The sequence below is a fragment of the Marmota flaviventris genome, chromosome 11 (assembly GCF_047511675.1).
Source record: "Marmota flaviventris isolate mMarFla1 chromosome 11, mMarFla1.hap1, whole genome shotgun sequence".
Taxonomy (NCBI): Eukaryota; Metazoa; Chordata; class Mammalia; order Rodentia; family Sciuridae; genus Marmota; species Marmota flaviventris.
Genome location: NC_092508.1, coordinates 57,995,242 through 58,016,760, shown reverse-complemented (window position 1 = coordinate 58,016,760; position 21,519 = coordinate 57,995,242). Strand labels below are relative to the sequence as shown.

The 21,519-nt window shown below is 33.3% G+C and overlaps 2 protein-coding genes across 8 annotated transcripts in view; one reads left to right on the top strand and one right to left on the bottom strand.

The window, feature by feature from the left end:
- Positions 1 to 17,489, top strand: part of Scrn3 (secernin 3) — a 29,783-nt gene extending 12,294 nt beyond the window's left edge. For both annotated transcript variants that reach the window (XM_071619058.1, XM_027946121.2), the window contains 3 exons: positions 9,669 to 9,831; positions 10,777 to 10,957; positions 13,720 to 17,489. In XM_071619058.1, the coding sequence (XP_071475159.1) occupies positions 9,669 to 9,831; positions 10,777 to 10,957; positions 13,720 to 13,890 (515 nt within the window). In that variant the 3' untranslated portion in view covers positions 13,891 to 17,489. The remainder of the gene's footprint in view (positions 1 to 9,668; positions 9,832 to 10,776; positions 10,958 to 13,719) is intronic.
- Positions 17,214 to 21,519, bottom strand: part of Gpr155 (G protein-coupled receptor 155) — a 43,151-nt gene continuing 38,845 nt past the window's right edge. For 5 of the 6 annotated variants that reach the window (XM_071619053.1, XM_071619054.1, XM_027946119.2 and 2 more), the window contains one exon: positions 17,214 to 19,476. In XM_071619053.1, the coding sequence (XP_071475154.1) occupies positions 19,179 to 19,476 (298 nt within the window). In that variant the 3' untranslated portion in view covers positions 17,214 to 19,178. Of the gene's footprint in view, positions 19,530 to 21,519 lie in introns of all 6 variants that reach the window. The other variant, XM_071619056.1, reaches the window with a different exon arrangement.

The following is a 21,519-nucleotide window of genomic DNA, read 5'->3' as shown; positions in this document are numbered from 1 at the left end:
GTTCTTTATCTTTCATTTGTCTACTCATTACCTTTGTGTTTTTCTTTAAATCCTTGAGCATATAGCAATGTAATAGAAATTTTAGCATTCTTGTCTGCTAACAATATCATCTCCATAATTTTTGAGTCTGTCTTCCGGTGACCAAATTTTCATCTTTTTTGCGGGAGGGGGAGTTGCATTTTCAAGGATCTAGTAATTTTGATTGGATGGTGGGCATTATGATTTTATTTGATGAATGCTGCAATTTTGTATTCTTTGGAACACTGTTGGAATTTTAGTATTTTCATTCCTTTAGGCCTATTTTTAAGCCTTATTAGGGTAGCTCTATAGTAATCTTTCCTTTGGGGCTGGTTTAAGTCTAATTCTGGGGAGGAAGAAGATATAAATGACTAGTGTCAGAAATAAGAGTTCATGATAGGCTCCACAGACTTTAGGAAAGTAACAAAGGAATACTACAAATAACTCTATGCTCCTAAATTCATTAACTCAGAGGAAATGAACCAATTCCTTAAAATCCACAGAACACCAAATTTACCTAATAAAAAATGGATAACTTGTTTTAACAGATACTTCATCTTAATTGATTATACTCAATCTGCAAACTATCATTGGCTCAAATTTCAGTCCATTTCTTGCATTCTGCCCCACATGATTATTTAGGGATCAGATGAATATTTGGGCTATTTGGGCACGTGTTTTTTTTTTGTTTGTTTGTTTGTTTGTTATTGTTTTGAACAGAGAATTTAGAATTTCTTCTGCCTGACTCTCTGCATTATGGGATTTGCCCTTCACTTTCCAGTGCTTGTGGTTGACCTCTGGTTCTTGAGGTCAGAAATACCAAGGTTATCTACTGCTGCCAGTACAGCACTGACTGTGGACGTCCTATAAGTTGCAGTCATAAAAAAATTGGGAAACTCACCCTATGCATCATCCTCTCATCCACATCACCTCCAAATTTTCTTGCCTTTGTTAGTTGTAAAGAGCCTTCAGGTTAATTGTTCACTGCATTTTTATTCCAAGTTTATATTAGGGAGGGTTGGTCTGATAGGAGCTTACATAGTGATGTTCAAAGTAGAACTCCTTCACATGTCTTTTATTATTCCATGATATTATTTTACTTTTAAAAATAAATATATTCACATGATTGAAAATTTAAAGGTGCATTTGTAATCTGTCCCCAAATACTTAGTTTTTTCCCCCATAGGCAATTCTTTATGTATTCTCCCAGAGATGATACAGGTTTAATGAGACAAATATGTATATGTATTTTACTGAAATGGTAGCATGCCATTTATACTTTTCTACATATAACTTTCCAAAGTTAGTAGTATATAATACAGATCATTGTATTTTAGTATCTGCAGAACTTTCCTTTAAATAGAAACATATTTATTATTTTGATATTGCCTTAATTTTTATGTAGTAGTATTTTGATCATTATATAATAAAGAATGATTTATGAATCATACTTTAGCTAACAAATAACTGTTACTTAGGTAATTTTTAGTTTTTCGTTACTGAAAATCATATAAAGTGTTCATAGCCTACTTATATTCATATCCATGGTTATTTTAATAGAATGAGTTTTTAGAAGAAGAATGTGCAGTCAAAATGTATATATATTTTAAAGTTTTTGAAACACATTGCCACAGTGGCCACCAGAATAGATACATCAATTTAAATTAACCCCAGCAATATATGAATAGTTGAGTGCCTATTTTCTAAATACTTATTTTTTAACCTTTATAATTTTGTGGGGGTTACCCAGGATTGAACCCAGAGGCACTTAACCACTGAGCCACATCTCCAGCCTTTTCTTATGTTTTATTTAGAGACAGGGTCTTGCTGAGTTGTTTACAGTCTTGCTAAATTGGTGAGGCTGATCTTATTTTTATTCATTTTTAAATAGTTCTTTTTATTTTTTTAATTTTTAAATTTTTATTTATATATGACAGCGGGATGCATTACAATTCTTATTACACACATAGAGCATAATTTTTCATATCTCTGGCTGTATACAAAGTATATTCACATCAATTCGTGTCTTCATACATGTACTTTGGATAATAATGATCATCACATTCCACTATCATTTATAACTCCATGTCCCCCTCTTTCCTTCCAACAACTCTGCCCTATCTAGAGTTCATCCCTGCCTCCATGCTCCCTCTCCCTATCCCACTATGAATCAGCCTCCTTATATCAAAGAAAACATTCAGCATTTGGTTTTTTGGGATTGGCTAACTTCACTTAGCATTATCTTCTCTAACTCCATCCATTTACCTGCAAATCCCATGATTTTTTTCTCTTTTATTCCTGAGTAATAATCAATTGTGTATATGCCACATTTCTTTTAATACATTCATCTACTGAAGGGCATCTAGGTTGGTTCCACAGTTTAGCTATTGTGAATTGTGCTGCTATAAACACTGATGTGGTTGTGTCCCTATAGTAAGCTGTTTTAAGTCCTTTGGGTATAGACCCAGGAGAGAGGGATAGCTGGGTCAAATGGTGGCTCCAGTCCCAATTTTCCAAGAAATCTCCAAACTGCTTTCTATATTGGCTGCACCAATTTGCAGTCCCACCAGCAATGTATGTACCTTTCCCCCCACATCCTCGCCAACACTTATTGTTGTTTGTATGCATACTAGCTGCCATTCTGACTGGAGTGAGATGAAATCTTAGAGTGGTTTTGATTTGCACTTCTCTAATTGCTAGTGATAATGAACATTTTTTCATATATTTGTTGATTGATTGTATATCATCTTCTGAGAAGTGCCTGTTCAGGTCCTTGGCCCATTTATTGATTGGGTTATTATTTTTTTTTTTTTTTGGTGCTTAGCTTTTTGAGTTCTTTATATTACCCTAGAGATTAGTGCTCTATGTGATGTGTGAGGGGTAAAGATTTGCTCCCAAGATGTAGGCTCTCTATTCACCTCACAGATTATTTCTTTTGCTGAGAAGAAACTTTTTAGTTTGATTCCATCCCATTTATTGATTTTTGATTTTAATTCTTGCGCCACAGGAGTCTTATTAAGGAAGTTGGGGCCCAATCCCACATAATGGAAATTAGGGCCTACTTTTTCTTCTATTAGATGCAGGGTCTCTGGTTTTATTCCTAAGTCCTTGATCCATTTTGAGTTGAGTTTTGTGAGTGGTGAGAAATAAGGTTTTAATTTCTTTTTGTTGCATATGGATTTCCAGTTTTCCCAGCACCATCTGTTGAAGAGGCTATTTTTTCTCCAGTGCATGTTTTTGGTACCTTTGTCTAATATAAGATAATTGTAATTTTGTGGGTTAGTCTGCCGAGGCTGATCTTGAACACATAATCCTTCTGCCTCCGCCTCCTGAAACACTGGGATTATAGGTGTGTGCCACCGCACCTGACTAGCCCTTATAAATTTTGTAGGTAAAAGTGGCATATTATTATCTCAATATATATTATTTTATTAGTAAGATTAGACATTCCTATATTTATTGAAAATTTATAATTTTCTTATAAATTGTCCACTTATTAGTGTATCTTTTTCCCATTTTTTATATTGGGTCACTATTAACTCCTAAAAAATAACTTTTAATGTATTTTTCCCCTTTGCTACCAAATAATTCTGGCAGAATAAATTTTATTTAGATTACTGAGTAGCAGATAATAGCTAAAAGAGTCATTTTACTAATAAAAACATGTGACTGCTCTATCCTCCTTCACTTAAAGAATAAAATGGTTCTATAAATCAATCAGATACCAACTACTCAGATGGATCCGTCAGTGATTGATATTTGCTTTTTTCAAGTATTCATTAAACAAATTAATTTCACATTAGTTATTTTTCAAAGTATTTAATATCGTATATTTTAATTTCTAAAACAATGTCAAAATTTGAAATATTTTCTACAAAGTTTCTTAATGTTAGTTTATCATTTTATTTTATGTATTAATTAATTTATTTTTAGTACTGGGATTGAACACAGGGGCGCTGAACCACTGAGCCACATCCCCAGCCCTTTTTTGTATTTTATTTAGAGATAGGATCTTCCTGAGATGTTTAGGGCCTCGCTAAGTTGCTGAGTATAGCTTTGAACTTTTGATCCTCCTGCCTCAGCCTTCTGAGCCACTGGTATTACAGGTGTGTACAACCATGCCCAGCTAATTTATCATTTTATAAGTATATTTAAACTATTTTTCCATAGGGATAGGTATATAAAAAATGATACAGAATGTTATACTAAATATTTCAATTTTAGACTTATTATAAAAGTAGATTTAAAAAAAGTTGTAGCAGCATCTACTCTCATTTATTGCAAACTTATCCAGGGCTAGGTACTGTATTAAGTTATTCACTTACATTTTCTTTTTAAACAGCCATATGAAGTAGATATCATCTTCATTTTACAAATGAGAAAACTACATGTATTTGTGCTCTTCATTTATATTCTCTATGAAACTGAAAAAAGGGCTTTTTAAATTTACCTTTATTTTTCTCTTAATACCTAGCTCAATGTCTTGTACTACTATGTTGTGTGTGCTTAATAAGTGTTGAAGTGATTAATTAAGAATCATTGGTTGAATTGAATTAAATTGTAACTTCTAGGTAGTTTAGCAAAGATCACTGTTGTGTATTTTTTTCAGGCAGTAAACTTAAAGTCCAGGAAATAAAATTAGCAGATAATTTTTAAAAATGAAGAGCAATTAAGATGGAAAGGAAAATGTCAAGAATGTAAGGTTTAGAGTAATTGGACAAAAGGAAGAAAACCAAATAGAAATAATAAAACATTAATTACCCAGTGCATCATAATACTTGTTATATTTAACTACAAAATACTGAATTGTAGATTTGATAGTTATACATGAATATATTAATATATGCATCTGACATGAAGCTTATTTTTTTCAAGTGTGAAGTATAGTTCATCTAGCTTTCTGTGCTTTGCCAAAAGAATAAATGTATTTCCAATTCTTTCATAGAAAATTGTCCACTAGTACATTATGGCTAATTTTTCTAGATAGAAGAGCCTACCTTTCTCCTTTCTAACCATCCCTACCTGATGGCTATTAACTGTGCTGCATGTATATCCAAATTGTATCTATATTCACTCATGTATTTTAAATAACTAGTTTAAATTGCAATGAAATTGCACCCTATGTTTTGCATTTATTTTACTGAACCCTGCCACTGCAGTCTCAGTACTTATTCAATGCTTGCTAGTGGATTACTTATAGCTACCCTACTCAAGTGATCATGTAAATCCTCCTTTCATTTTGAGAATTGTAGGTTTTGAATACAGAAAACATTTTTGTAATACTTGTATTATCACAGTGTTATGTTCTGCCACTGTTTTTATTAAAACTTGCATTTATAGGAATTTAGACTTGAATCATTTTTAAATCTCACTAGGTATTAGAGCTATGTATCTGGTAGTAGTAGATCAGTATGGATGCTAGGCTTTTGTTTTATTGCTGAGTTTTAACATTAAAGGTGCTTTTTTGGGTAACACCCTTTTTTCTTCCTGTGTTTTTCAAAATTAACAGAAAATTATGACTCCTATAACAAGTTACCTATAAATTCAGTAAGTTATTTTTCTTGTTTGAATTTGAAGTCATGGTTATACTGTGAAGAAACCAGATAGAATATGGACTTGTGTAAATCTATTTTCATTACCATAAAATTGTTGGTAAGTTGCATGATTAACTGATGACAGAACATTAGGTTATTGTATATGAAAGTTAATTTTCTTTTGAAGTATCACAAAAATCATATTTTGGGTATAGACTTGCTATGAGCTTTTTCTTTTCTTTCTTTCCTTCCCTCCATCTTCCCTCCCGGAATTGAACCCAGGGACACTCAACCACTGAGTCACATCTCCAACCCTTTTTGTATTTTATTAGAGACAGGGTCTTGCTGAGTTACTTAGGGCCTTGCTAAATTGCTAAACTCTGGGTTTGAACTTGCAATCCTCCTGTCTCAGCCTTCCCCTGGGATTATAGGCATGCACCATTGCTCCCAGTGAAGCTTTTTCTTTTAATCCCCATGTTAGGGGAATTGTATGGGGAGATTCTTGCTTTTCCTATTCTCTTTATCTTTGTGAGTTACTTCATTTTAAAATTTCTTTCTGGTAAGTATTGTAAAATGTTGTGTTTATTATTTGGTGCTAAGGATTGAATCCAGGGCATTGTGCATACTAAGCGTGTGCTCTACCACTGAGCTATATCTCCAGCCCCAAAACTGTAGAGTTTTGGGAGAGAGGAAAACAAACAAACAAAAACTTGTGGTCAATCAACCATGTTAAATGAAAGTTATTTATTTCTTTAGAACTAAGTTTAGCTGGGCATGGTGATGCTCGCCTGTAATCTTAGCAGTTTGGGAGACTAAGGCAGGAGGATAGCAAGTTCAAAGTCAGCTTCAGCAATGTAGCAAAACCCTGTCTCAAAATAAAAAATAAAAAGGGCTGTGGATGTGATTCAGTGATTAAGCAACCCTGGGTACAATCAAAAACAAAACCAAAAACTGATTTTAAGGCAACAATTAAATATTTCCACATAAGCTATCTGAAATACCTGATGACAGACACTATGTTTTATTACTTAAAAAACAAACAAACAAACTGTACTTGTTACAATATGGATATACCATGTTCATTATTGTTATTAAGAACCTGGTACTATTTCTGGGTAAAAAAAAAACTGATGTATTTAATAAATTGGAGGCATAATAATGGAGTGGTTAAAAGAATACTGCTACCTGTGTTGGAGTACTTGGAATTAGACTTACCTTCTTCCAGGAATAACTATAATAACTGGATTAGGGGAAATCTCCCTGTTTAAAAACATAAATGAACACCTGAAACAGTCAGAACCTGACTTTTTTTTTTTTTTTTTTTTGCAGTCCTGGGAATTGAACGTTTTTCAAGTATGCTAGGCTGAGCTATACCCCACCCCTCTTTTAATTTTGAGACAGGTTTTGCTGAGTTACCCAGCCTGGCCTCTAACTTGCAATCCTCATGTCCCAAGTAGCTGGGATTATAGGTGTGCCCCATGGTACCCAGTTTCTCTTTTTCTTTCTTTCTGTCTTCAGTGCTATGTATTGAACCCAGGGCCTCATTCATGCTAGGCAAGTACTCTACCTCTGAGTTACAGAGCTATATCGCCAGCCCCTCAAAACCTGTTTTATGAGCTAGAGAACAATATGAGAGAATTTATAATACTGTTTTTTATGTGACATGAAAAATACCTCCTTATTACTCTGCTTTTTCAGAATTATCCTGGCAATTTTTTTAATAATCATATATTTTATTTTATTTTTAGTTGATTTAATTTATTTCTGGAAATTCTTGAATGTTCATTTTTGCCAATGAATTTTATAATATTTTTTCAGTTTATCCCAAGAAAAGTCTCATACAAAGTCAATGACAAATAACACGTGGATAGACAGTTAGACCTATTAATTGAAGAGAAAACTAAGGATGGTAATATGGCCAAGTGCTTTCAAAGAAAGTGACTTCAGTATTAAAGGATTAAGAGAGTGACAACCCATTATTGGATGCTGGGAAATGATGGGTTAAGAAACTTGATGTAATCCTCAAATATTTTTGTGAAAATTGTCTTTATGATCAACCTGCAATAGTCAAATAAAGTTGTATTCTCTTAAAATTTTGTTGGAAAAATTATACTGCATTCTTTGTTCTAACAATTAGCATGTTAAAATTTCAAACTAAATTGTTTTCTGTAAGTTTATATAAACTTATTTCTGTAACATTTTTATTTTACATTAAAAGTTCAATCAATCCTTTTTACTCCATTATTTACCATGAAGTTTTGATTCTCATTTTAAATGTGTTACTTTGAGTAGTAGTCTTTTCTGGTGTCAGTTTTCTTTTGATAATGAGAATTTCTTATATTCAAAGGAAAACTTTTAAGCCTATTCTGAAACTTTTTAGGAGAGATTGTCAATGACTTGTTAACTGTTGTTACTTTAGTTGAAATTGGATCATATTCATGAAGAGATATATCTTTTCATATTTATATCTCTATATAGATACACCTCTAGTTTCTATGACAGTGCCTGGCACTTAATAGATTCCCCAAATTGTTTTTTTTTTAAATAAATGAGAACTAAACAGAGGGAAATATCATCCTTTTCTATAGGGAATGTATAATCTAATGATGGGGCTACAACAAATAAACAAGAGATTAGTAATGCTTATAGATGGAGAGGAAAAGGTCATTTCAGTTGAGCTTAATGGTAAGTTTTAATTTTCAGGAGTTTGAATTTGATTTAGGAGGAATTTGGAGTGATAAATTTTGCAGAAGAAAATTAATGATAGGTCAGAAGAAAAACAGGCTATTTTTGTAGGACTGCTGTGTTAGCTTTTTAATTGCTGTGACCAAGATACTTGACAAGTACAACTTTGAAGAGGAAGTTTATTTTGGCTCACAGTTTCAGAGGTCTCAGCTGATTCCATTGCTCTGAGCTCATGGTGAGGCATAACATCATGGTGGAAGGGCTGATGGAGGAAAACTACTCAACTCATGATGTCCAGGAAGCAGAGAGAGAAGGATCAGGGACAGATACAAAGGTACACCTCTAGAGACCTAATTCCTCCAGTCATTCTTACCTGCCTATAGTTACTGCCCAACTAGTCCATTCAAATTATTAATCCATCAAGTGGGTTAATCCACTAATTAGGTTTCAACTCTTACGGTCTAATCCTCTCACTGCTGAACATTCCTGCCTTCACACAGGAGCTTTTGGGAAATACCTTATATCCAAACCATAATAACTACATCAGGTAGGTTAGGGTTTTTTTGTTGTTGTTGTTACTCTAAGGTAGTTCTGAGCCACATCTTTGACTATAAATGTGTATAGCAAGGAACAGAGCTGTCTGAAAACATCAATGACTTTAAAAAAATTTTTGTGATGCTTTCCAAATACTGAATTCTGAAACTCTGTGTAACCAGGGACATGTTATATTTACTAAAGATAGAAAATAATTTTTTCTATTTTCCTCAAAAAAATTCTGAAAAACAATAAACATTAAATATAAAAGCATAAAACAGTATAATCACATGCAATATATCATCACATACATATTTCATCTCACACATGGATGTTTAATCTTTAAAGTAGCCCAGCAGGATTATGTACACCCAAATTCCATTAACCATAATATGTTTTGTCATCTTCATTCTTTTTCAAGTTCTAGCCCACACTTTCATGTAAGATTATTAATGTCAGACACAAAAATTAATATAGTAAAAATAATGTTTTATTTTATAAAAATAATCTTTTATAATATTGGAAACTAAATATAATATTTTTTATTGATTGAATGGACAGGCTCAGATAATAATTATTGAAATATCATCAGTTCATAACTAAATATGCCTTAAAAATTCTGTAAGTGCAATAGGATTGAATGTATTTTTTACTTGATTGCTTTTGCTTACAAAGTTTTTGCCTATTAGAATGTTTTTTGAGATTTTGCATATTTTATATTTAAAAGAAAATATCTTTCTGTGACAATGTGCTGTTGAAACAGAGTTTCTTTATAGTTGATATCTCATTTATACCAAGATTGGTATCTCCTATATTATCAGTAGAGAAAGCAGTTTGTAATTGTAAAGTATCTATGTATGCAAACCTATTTGATGGATTTTAAAATTATTTCCCTAGGAAACATAACATTTGAAACAATGATGGAAATTCTCCGAGATAAACCAAGTGGCATTAATATGGAAGGAGAATTCCTGACCACTGCAAGCATGGTTTCTGTTTTACCTCAAGATTCCAACCTTCCTTGCATTCACTTCTTTACGGGGACTCCTGATCCTGAGAGGTAAAGTCACAAAATATTGTGAACTAGCAAGTGGTCATGGTATGGGGAAGAATCATAGTGTGTTGATAATTCTGTGAGACTAAATTTTTGTTACATAAATAAGACAACTTGTTGGTGGATTTTCTGGGCCAATTTTAGATTGCAATTTCCATATATGTGTAACTGTTCTCATTTTTTATGGGAAGAAAAGGCTTATAGTTTTGTATTTACCCTTATCTGTACTCCTCTTTCCTACAAATATATTTAACATTGTCAAGAAAAGAAGGTAGATAGGTTTTTCTGCTCAGATTTCAGACATTAATGACATTAGATGATTTATAAGTTAGTAAATTGAATAAGTAATGTAGTTGTGCTAGATTTACTTATGTACATACAGAAAACACATACATATAAAACTTAAACTATCAGTAGTTCAAGTTATATCTTTAGGACTTTATTTATAGACTATCTTGATTCAAGTCATTTGTATCTCTTACCAAATTTAACACCACATTACATTTAGAAATGATTTCGTACTTGCTATCCCTTAATGTTATAGACTTTCATATTGTTAAAGATATTTTAAGAAGTTAGAGTGTGAAACCTGTGTCCCCTCATTAACACTTGTGCTGATTTTCACCCCAAGTTATAATCCTCAGTCTATAACTCTGAGGATTGTTCTTACCTTAGGAAATGGAAAACTGTTCATTCACTGACATGGTGTATGTGCTGTGCTCTCAGTAGGTCAGTATAATGCAGCCCTAAATTAAGCATTGTCCCTGCCATAAATGAGATCACACTGTACACTGGGAATTGGGCATAAGCATAATTAATATGACAGGAACAACTTACTTATGTAGCATCATTAAGAGAAACTTCTCTAAGAGAATCTTGGAAAACTTAGAATAATGCTGAATTTTTTTAAACATTTTGTCATGTCAATTTAATTAAGTGTCTTTCTTCTAGATCAGTTTTTAAGCCTTTCATATTTGTGCCACATATTTCACAACTGTTGGATACCAGTTCACCAACATTTGAACTTGAAGATCCAGTTAAAAAGAAGCTGCACTTAAAGAGTAAGCCTGATAGAAGACACCCACTCTACCAAAACCACCAACAGGCTTTGGAAGTAATAAATAATAATGAGGTATTATTATATTATCTGTTGTATCATTAGAATAGTTTAAAGTATGATTCAATCTGAATTCTAAACATTGAAGAACCAATTTCTTTCCTTCATGTAAAAAGTAGGTTTATAAATAGTATAGATGCTGCTGGAGATGATGGTGCCCACCTGTAAACCCAGCAGCTTGGGAGGCTGAGGCAGAAGGATTGGATTTCAAAGCCAGCCTCAGCAACAGTGAGGTGCTAAGCAACTCAGTGAGACTCTGTCTTTAAATACAAAATAGGGCTGGGGATGTGGCTTCCCCACCCACCCCCCAAAAAAAAGAAATAGTGTAGATGCTATTACTATAGTAAAGCTGTATTATTTTTACTTTTGGTTAAGAATATGTGTGTTGTGACTATTTTAGACAAATTTAGTATATTAAACATAACAATAACTAACATTATTGAGCACTTATCATATACCATTTTATATGGATTATTTTATTTAATCTGCACAATCATTTTATGAGATAGGTACTCTTGTTATCTCCATTTTACTGATAAGGAATCCAAGACTAGGAGAGAGGTTTAGTAATTAGCTTAGTATCTCACACCAAAAATCACAAAGACTCTAAAGGGCAGTAAATCTTAATCCTACAACTGCAGATGAAAATTAATTGAAAGTGATTAAAGGCCTCATAGACTTAAAATAATAAGTTGTTTTTTAAAAAAAATAATATATGCTTATTATTTAAAAAATGTGAACATTGTAAAGAGCAACATGTCACCTGAAATCTCCAGAAATAAGCAGATGTATTTATTTTCTGACATAGATTGAAAGTTAATTTTATAAAATATACCTCTTCAGCCCTCCCTATCCCTTGCCCGTCCAACTCCCCCCTCCTCCCCATAAGAATGAAATGGGGCTGGGGTTATAGCTCAATAGTAGAGTACTTGCTTAGCATGCATTAGCATGCATGCATGAGGCCTTGGGTTTGATCCCCACCCAGCATTGCAAAAAAAAAAAAAAAAAAAAAGGAAAGAAAGAAAAAAGAAAGTACAAGTGCTGTCTGAAGGCAACTATCAATTGACAACCTGCAATGAAGGAAAAGATTAACCATCCTATATCTTTTCTTGGCTATTTTTACCACTTGCTGATTTTTCTAGCTATATAATCCTTTAACTTTTTCAAGATCTAGGCATTTACATCTGTCTACATTTAAATCAATTAAATTAATTTTCCTCCATGTAATTACTCATTTTTGCCTGTAATATGTTTGTATAGTTATCTGCCTTTTCCCCCCACTTCACTATTTTGCTTTTGTTTGAAGCACTTTGCCAGACTTCCTATTTGCTAAGAATTCTTAATGCTGATTCTGCTTTACTGGGGACCAGTTTGTTTTTACATCTGGTCTACAGTCTAAATACTGTTTTGTAGCTTAGTGGTGTGAAATGAGAGGCAAGCAATAGGAACCCACTTAGTATGCTGACTGGGGCCCAAGTCACTGGGCCTGAGGTGTCTGTCATTCCTATGTGCTTAGCTTATTCTCCACACTCAGAACAGTGTGGTGAACAATGATGAGCACTCTGATTCTTTGGCCTTTGCTCAAGTCCCTTAGTGTTATGCTTTAGGAACTTCTACTGGATCCCTTTACTCCTCCTGTGCAGTTTCCACACAGCCTTTGTTGTTCATAATTGCTCTCATGAGCTTTCACTTCTCTTTTCCCCATTATACTGCTTCTGGGAGGTGACTTTTATAGAGTTAGTATTAAATATTTGTTGAACTAAAAAATTAAATTGCTTATTGGAATTACAAAGTAATTTGGGGATAAAAATGAAAAGCTTGGGGCTAGGGTTGTAGCTCAGTGGTAGAGTGCTTATCTGGCATGCATGAGGCACTGGGTTCGATCCTCAGAACCACATTAAAAAAAAATATCCACCTAAAACTAAAGATACATAAATAAATAAATTTTAAAAATTAAAAGCTGTTACTGTTTAAAAGATGTTAATTGTTGATTGACAATATAAAGTCATGGAAAAATAATGTAATTTGAGGATGATATCAATAAGCTATGTTCTAGTTCTGACTCTATAACTACTTTTTTGTTTTAGGGAGACTCAGTCCTACTGATAGCTTTAATTTACATTTCTTGATTACTAGTGAGATAGAAAATTTCTATATTTATTGGTATAAATATTAAATGACTTGGCTGGGTTTTTTTCATAGCTTATTTCTCAGTTGATTTAAAAAATTTTTTTAGTTGTTGATAGACCTTTATTTATTTATATGTGGTGCTGAGAATTGAACCCAGTGTCTCACACATGTCAGGCAAATGTGCTACACTGAGCCCCAGCCCCAGCCCCTCTCAGTTGACTTTTGGGTCATTTATGTTTGTGTGTTTTGCATCAAAGAGGCAACAAATACGAATGTTAACTTTGTTATGTGCAGAGATTTTGTTGTTGTTTTAAAATATATTTTTTTAGTTGTTGATGGACCTTTAGTCATTTATTTATATGCAGTGCTGAGAATTGAACCCAGTGCCTCACACATGTGAGGCAAATGTTTACCACTGAGCCACAATCCCAGCCCTTGTTGTTGTTGTTTTTGATGCTGATAATTGAACTCAGGGATTTCATTCAGTCTAAAATAGAGTTTCATTCCTTCTATATTTACATATTAGAAGGGGTAACTAATCCAGAAGTAGAAACCACAGTGAACAAATCTTGTCTGTGAGGGTGGGTTGGAATTTGGATAGATTCATGTACTCATGTATGTGTATTTGTGTGCTTTTCATTGTTTAGGATAAAGCCAGAACAATATTGGATAACATGAGGAAGCTGGAGAAAGAACTATTCAAAAAGATGGAGTCAGTCCTCCAAAACAAGCATCTTGATATGGATGAAATTGCTAATCTCTTTCCTCAGAGTACAAAAGATGAAATTAGAATTTATAAGGCAAATATTACTTCATAGTGAGTGATCATAGAAATGGTGGAAATCTCCCTTAAAGTCAGAATCCATTGTCTTGAGGTAAACCTACTTAGCTATTATTCTTTAATAGCATTCAAGTGATAGTTCAACTGTTAAAACTCATATAGTTTTGCTGAGATACTGACAAAGAAAACATTGGAACCAAACACATATATCATGGGGTAGCTAGGTGTTATTCCAGGCAATTATTTCTTTTAGCCACAATAACTTTTTTTTTTGTCACAATAATTAAGTACTCAGGTGCTGGGGCTGAGGCTCAGTGATCCAGCACTTCCCTCTCATGTGTGAGGCATTGGGTTTGATCCTCAGCACCATATGAAAATAAATAAAATAAAAGTATTGTGTCCATCTACAACTAAAAAAAATTAAGTATTCAATTCTATATAAAGCATAAGACATTAATATAATGCATGGATTTATACTTATAATTTTGTAGTTCCCTCAAATCATTTTATCAATTATTTTAAGTTTTTTTAGTAATGAAAAAAATATGAAGTAGTGAGTTTTCTTATGCTTTAGGCAAATATTAACCAGTGCTAACAAGAGAATTTTCTAGATTTACACACTAAATCTTTATCATTGTATTAATTCTGAAAATACACTTTCATTCAAACACACTCTATATCAAGAGTTGGCTTACCAGTGAACTTATAGCTCCAATTGTTTAGCCTTCCACTGTCTCTTAGAAACCACTATTTAGTTTTTAGTTTACTTTGTTTTGCTTTCCCCAGAATGTTGGAATCATACAGTAGGTGTTCTTTCAGATTGATTTCTCTTGCTTACTAGTAATATATACTTAAGTTACTCCGTGTTTTTCATGACTTGACAACGCCTTTCTTTTTAGCACTGAATAATATCCCATTGTCTGGATGTATCATTACTAAAGGACATCTTGGTTGCTTTTAAGTCTTGGCAGTTATGAATAAATCTACAAACTGCCATATGCAGGTTTCTGTGTGGATGTAAAATTTCAACTTACATTGGGTAAATACAAAGTGTGCAATTGCTGGGTCATATGGTAAGAGCATGTTCAGTTTTTGTAAGAATTCGCCAAACTGTCTTCCAGAGTCACTACCATTTGCATCCCCACTAGCAATGTTGCACCATATCCTTCCCAGCATTTTTTGTGTCAGTGTTTTAAATTTTTACCATTCTAATAGTTGTGCAGTTGTTTCTCGTTTTAATTTGCAATTCCCTAGTGACATGAAATGTTGAACATCTTTTCATTGTTTATTTACCACCTGGGTACATCTTCTTTGGTGAGGTGTCTGTTCAGATCTTTTGCCCATTTTGAAATCAGTTGTTTGTTCATTTTCTTATTGTTGAGTCTAAAACTCTTTCAAAGACATTGTTTTTGGGTTAAAGTCTCTTAACAAATACCACCAAGAGCCTGGTAATTAATCTTTCCTCTGTATTTATCTTATTACACTTTCACCATTGTTTTTTATGTTTCAACTATGCTGCTCTTTCAAGTCTTGGAATGTGCCCAGTTCCTTCCTCATGGCTATACCCTCTGTTGTACCATTCATTCCGTGTTCTCACCTTTTGTAGTTCTTTTAATGGTTTTGCCAAGACAGGAATTCCTTAAGGAAGTTTTCCTCAAACCACAAGGTCAGGTCTCTCTTAAATACTCTTGGAGCCACATGCTATCCTGATCACAAATTAATTATACATTAAACATTTACACAGAACATTAAACACAGTAGAACAAAGCTCTATGAAACTAGGAATCATATTTGTTCTTACTGTTGTATGCGCAGTGTTCAGTATTGTGTCTGGCATGTAATAAATGCTATTAATAGATATTTGCAAAATGAATATTCAGATACTGACAGGAAAAATTTATACAGTCCTCTGCCTATAAAAATGCAAGGTTGCAAAAATTATCTAGATAATTTATCTATACAACTTGTTAGCTTTTGATAAGTTTCAAATCAAGCTGTTGCTTCTTTCCATATTAGAAATGGGAATGTATCCCCATATGAAAGCAAGGATTATTGGGGCTGGAGCCATGGCTCAGTGGTAGAGGACTTGCCTCACACGTGTGAGGCACTAGGTTCAATCCTCAGCACCACATAAAAATAAATATATTGTGTCTATCTACAACTAAAAAAGTTTAAAAAAAACAAGGATTATTAATGTATTATTAATGTATGTAATTATTAATGTAAATTAATATAATATAGCTTGACTTTCACTGTATAAATGCAATGTGGTATTGGGCTATGAATACTTGTGGGGGTAATTAATGCCTTGGGATATATTGTAAAAAATTTAAGGTTTTATTAAATTTTATCTATTTTAAGAGTAAAAAAATATAGTTGCTGAATTAAGCTTTTTATTAGGTCAACCCTTAAATTATGTTATAAACCAAGGGAGTCATCTAATAAATTGAGTACTTTACAAAAAGCTACGTTGTTTGATCTTGATGAAAATATCAGTTTATATATTTATTGTTAAAAAAAAGAATGTTGTCCTAGAAATAATATGCAGCCTAGAATTTTGGAAAGTTAGTTCCTCCTTGTAAAATTTTCCAAAAACAGTTCTACATAGTGAATTTTTCTCTTTTGAATTAATTACTTCAGATTTCCATCATGCCAACTGCAGAACTTTAAAATCTGTCTTTTCCTGAAGAATAGTGATAATATGTATGGTCCTGAACTGTGTTTCCAGTCATCATTCATCACATGGGTATAAGATACAAAGGGGCAAAAACCAAGAGCTGTATTCTGCTGCATAACTTTTGGGTCACTAATCATTATTCTCCAAGTAAATATACTTTATCTTATTCTAAAAATATTAAAAGCAGAGCACAAGTTAGGCATGGACTTGTTCATTGAGAGTTAAGATAACAATAGACTATGCTGAAGATTAGTAAAAAAGGGGTAGATTTTAATCAAAATTGTATCAGATAATTTTCTCAGCTGTGACTCTACATATTAAAAATCATGAGATGTGGCTCAGCAGTAGAGTGCTCGCCTAGCATGTGCAAGGCGCTGGGTTCGATCCTCAGCACCACATAAAAATAAATAAAATAAAGGTATTATGTCCAACCACAACTAAAAATAATATTTAAGAAAAATCATGAAATGTATGTAAGGCACTCTTAATTTCATATTAACTCACTCATAAAAGGTGTTTAGTGAATTCATAATTGGGGAAGTTTCTATGCATAGGACCTAACGGGTCATGAAGAAAGGGACAGTCTTAAGAAACTCATTTAAGAAAACATTAAGAACTTAGATTAAAGACCCATTTGATAGTATCTGTATCATTGCAGTTGCCCAAAGAAAAGATGACAGCAGTGAAAGTTAAAATAGGTAGTTTATTCAGAAACTTGCTTTGTCAGTGAGAAAGTAACAGTTACAAATATTTTCATTTAATAAAATTAGCATATCCTTAATCTAAAAACATCTCTTAAAATCCTTTATCTGAAACTGCAGATCATTCTGATCTAGGATTTTCTTTTAGTGTCTCCCATGGAAAAAGAGGTTGCAGAATCCTTTTGTGCAAATAACAGAACATATGCAGTATGACTTATTTGTATGACTTGTTCATAAATAAAAAATTTCTCCACTTGAGTTTGAGTTGCCTGCATGCATGTGAGTGAGTTACATCTCTACTGGAACAGCAGTGAGGCTTTATGCTTACTCCTGAGCATTCAAAGAGTATTAACGTGGTCATATTTTTTTAGAAAAAGTTCCCCCACAAGACAGTTCTGTTTAAAACACGCCCATTCTCTAATGATAGCTTGAAATTTGTATAGGTTAATGGTATACTGAAGTAAAATTTACTTGTTAAATACACTAGGCTTCCATGCAGGTTTTTAAAAAAATTATATATCTGTTGCATTAAAAGGGCAATAATTTTCTAAACGGCTTTATATATAAAACACTAAACATGAGATAAACATTTCAACATATTTTGAGTAAGTTAAACTGACACCTAATAATTAAGTAGATGTTCAAAAATCATGTGAATAACTCCCTTTAATTTTCTGAAGATGAACTTTATCTGAGGGTGTTATGGTCTGAATGTGTGCATCCCCTCAAATTCATATATTAAAATGTAATATATGGGGAGTGGGATGATACTGGGGGGTGACTAGGTCGTGAGGGTAGAGCCCTCATGAATGGCATCAGTCCCTTTCTCAGGGCTGAAGAGACAAGAGTTTTTCCCTTCTACCATGTGAGGTAACAGCAAAAGGGCACCAGCTGTAAACCAGAAATCAGGCCTTCACCAGACACTGAGCCTGCCCATGTCTTAAATCTTAGACTACACAGCCTCCAGACCTATAAGAAATAAGTTTCTGTTGTTTATAAGCTATCCAGTTTGTGGTGTTTTGTTATAGCTGCCTTAATGGACTAAGATAGCAACATTTAGTAATTTAAAAATTTATAGATTTTTTTTTAATACATAGAATTCATAGACTGAATTCTAAAGGTAGTCATAGGGTGCTATGTCTAGAAGTTCTAACTCTTGACTTGGACTATATATATGGTCCTTTTTATTCACTGCAGGGAGAAAAGTAGTAGGGTTATTATTCTGTACTATGTTGCTTTGTGCAAATAATAAGTGATACATCACATGGCAATAATTTTTTAATATTTAAATAAATATGCACAAATTACTATCTGTAGCACAAAAGTTAGAAATTGGATTTTGATGATAATATTTATGGAGGTTTTTATTCCTTTCCTAATGACATAGATTAGTACTTTGGTTAGAAGAGCAAGAAGAGACAAGCCTATTTAAAAAAAAAAAAAGGCAGTGATTCTAATTTGTTAACGAGTTTTTTCGAAGAAATGGACGGGGGCTGGGAGGAATAAGAACCTCTTATTAGATTCAGTAAAATTATTTTTTTTAGGAAGTGCCATCAATAAATGTAAAATTACCATAATTTTATGTCCACTTCACCAGAACATCTGTCAAATTTGACAATTAAAAAGAACTGTCAATTGGATATTGATTTTGAAGTTATAGCAAACAGTTGCAGGAAGAAATCGTTTTATAATGTTGCCACACTAGTATTATTTATAGTAATTATTATATTCACTATCAGAACTTTTCCTTTTTCCTAGGTCACTTTCCTATGTGTTTTACATACTAAAACCACAGTGTTAGCATGGGGCGGGGGAAATGCAGCTTGTCAGATTTTACAGAAGTGGCAACTAAGACTCGGAGAGGTTCTAACTTGCCCAAGATCACACAGATAAATACTGGATCTGGGGCTAGAATATGATTCCACGGGGGATTCTCTCCTTTATCATTTAGGACTTAGGAGAAAGTGAGGATGGGGGTGAATGCTCAATTTCTTTATAGCTTTCCTGTTGGGGGCTGTTTGCACTAATAGCAGAAGTCTGTTCAGGACTCTTTTGAAGAAATCTGTAAAACAAGTACTCATCCCGAAATTCATATTCATTGGTAATATGTTGGATGACTCCCCCTTGCACCAGTCTGTCTCCATATATCACAGCTTCACCACGGTCAGAGGCAAGGCCAACTTCAATTAGCCAGTTCACCAGGTCACAGCCACAGAAGGTCCCAGCAGAAGTCTTTGCACCACACCTGTATGTCAAAGGAATGATTCACCCATATGTTCTGTAAACCTGGTATCAGCACTGTATGGTAGAGGACAAGCAAGGAAAAAATAGAAGGAAACAAGGGAAGACGGCACGATAGTTAAAAGCATGGCAGGAATGAAACTGTTCTGAATATAAAGGAATTGTTAACTTTCCTGACCCCAGAAAGACTCCTGGAGAAAAATAAAATATGCCAATAATGCTTGTGAAAACAGAAACACTTCAACAACAAAAAATGGACATAGGTAATGTCTGAATATTATATGTTATAATTTCTTATATTCTTATTTGTGCTAAGTAATTTTAATTGTCTCAGGAACATTACGTATTTTTTGTAAACTCTTAAGAAGTGACTATTTTTATTAAACTACTCAAATCAAACTTTATTTCCAGCTTATCGTGCCCACAAGTAGTCTTTCTTTCCATCAGCAACCAAAGCAATCATACTTTTGTGTTTGTCAGGATTTGTTTCATTAAAAAGCAAGAAAAGAATAAGTGAGATCTGTCTTGCTACATATCTTAAGATTTTTTAAAATGTGCTTTATAAATCTACTTCTTGATCACTTAAATTTTTTTCTTCTTAATGCAAATATGAGGTCCTTCAAATATGTTCAAATAAACAAGGAAAAGAGAAATGAAAAAAAAAACCAAACCCAATTACATAAATTCTGTACAAATATGCAATAGACAACAAAAATCTGTCCACAAGCATCAGTCAAGCTGTAAAACCTAAAGTGCTTGACAATGGGAAATAGCGAATGAAGATTGAGATGAAATGAGAAACAGGTGACAAGAATTTAAAAACATTTTATCATAAATAAAATATACGTGTATCATATAAGAATTATAAAAAAGGTTAATAAACGAAAATGTTTCTCAAGTATGTAAAAATCACAGTATGTTTTGTTTTGAGGTGCTGGGGATGTCACCCAGGGCCTTCATGCTTGTTAGGCAAGCACTCCACCGCTGAACTACATCCCCAACCCCAGATTACAATATTTTAACTTAGTAATAAGATCTCTTAACTTAATTCTTTGCAACTGCAAACATCATTTTGACAGAAGCCTGAATGTTTCAACCCCTGTCTGAGCCTTCTTCCTGTTTGTTGGCTTTTAATTTATAGTCCTAATGACTTCTGTCCCAGACACCAATTGAATAGTTTCTTGAAGACTGTGATCAGGCAGCTGTAACAAAAGCCCATGGAGATGTACAGAGTGTCAGAGAATGTGATGCTGTACAGGCAGTAGAGCCTGGAAAGGGACAGGGAACAGGCCAGAACACTACCAGCTGGTGCCCATTCAACCATCTGGGACCAAGGCAGCCTGGCAGCCCTGCAAATGGTAAGAGCTACACTTCCCGACAGTTGGCAAGCACAAAAGGCCTGACAGAGATAACAACAGAGTTTTCTTTTTTTTAATTTTGAAAAGCAGTTGAAAAAAAAGTTGTTGATAATATCTTGAAATAATATCTTGAAATAATTGTGCTCAGCCCTTTAAGGGTAGAACATTAACTTTTCTCCATAGTTTACCATTAGGCTAGGCATATCACGGACATTTTGTCACCTAATTCAAACAATATTGAGAGTCAGATTTTTAAAGAAAAGGAAAACTAAGGCTAGAGAATTGAACCTGCCTATTGTCACACAGCCAAGAAACTTCAATTCAGGAGTTGAATTCTAGTATTAACCTACACCCAAATGCTTCCCCTTTCCACCATCTAACCTAGGCTACCTTCTGATTATAATGGCATGTATATTAAATATAGTGGCATAATAGGTGCAAATAAACTATCCTATATAATTTTCAGTTATACACATGTTACTTTCCTTATGTTTTATTTTTCTTTCATGACAACCAAAAATATTTGCACTACAAATTTGTTTATTCAAAGTTGATCATTTCTTGCTGCAGTATATTCCATACCTTGAAGATATAATGTTAATAGACCAAAGGAAGATTAGGACTTGAAGTGAAATATAAGCAGCAGAATTAATTAAGAGGCAGAAATTTTATTATTATTATTTGTGGTA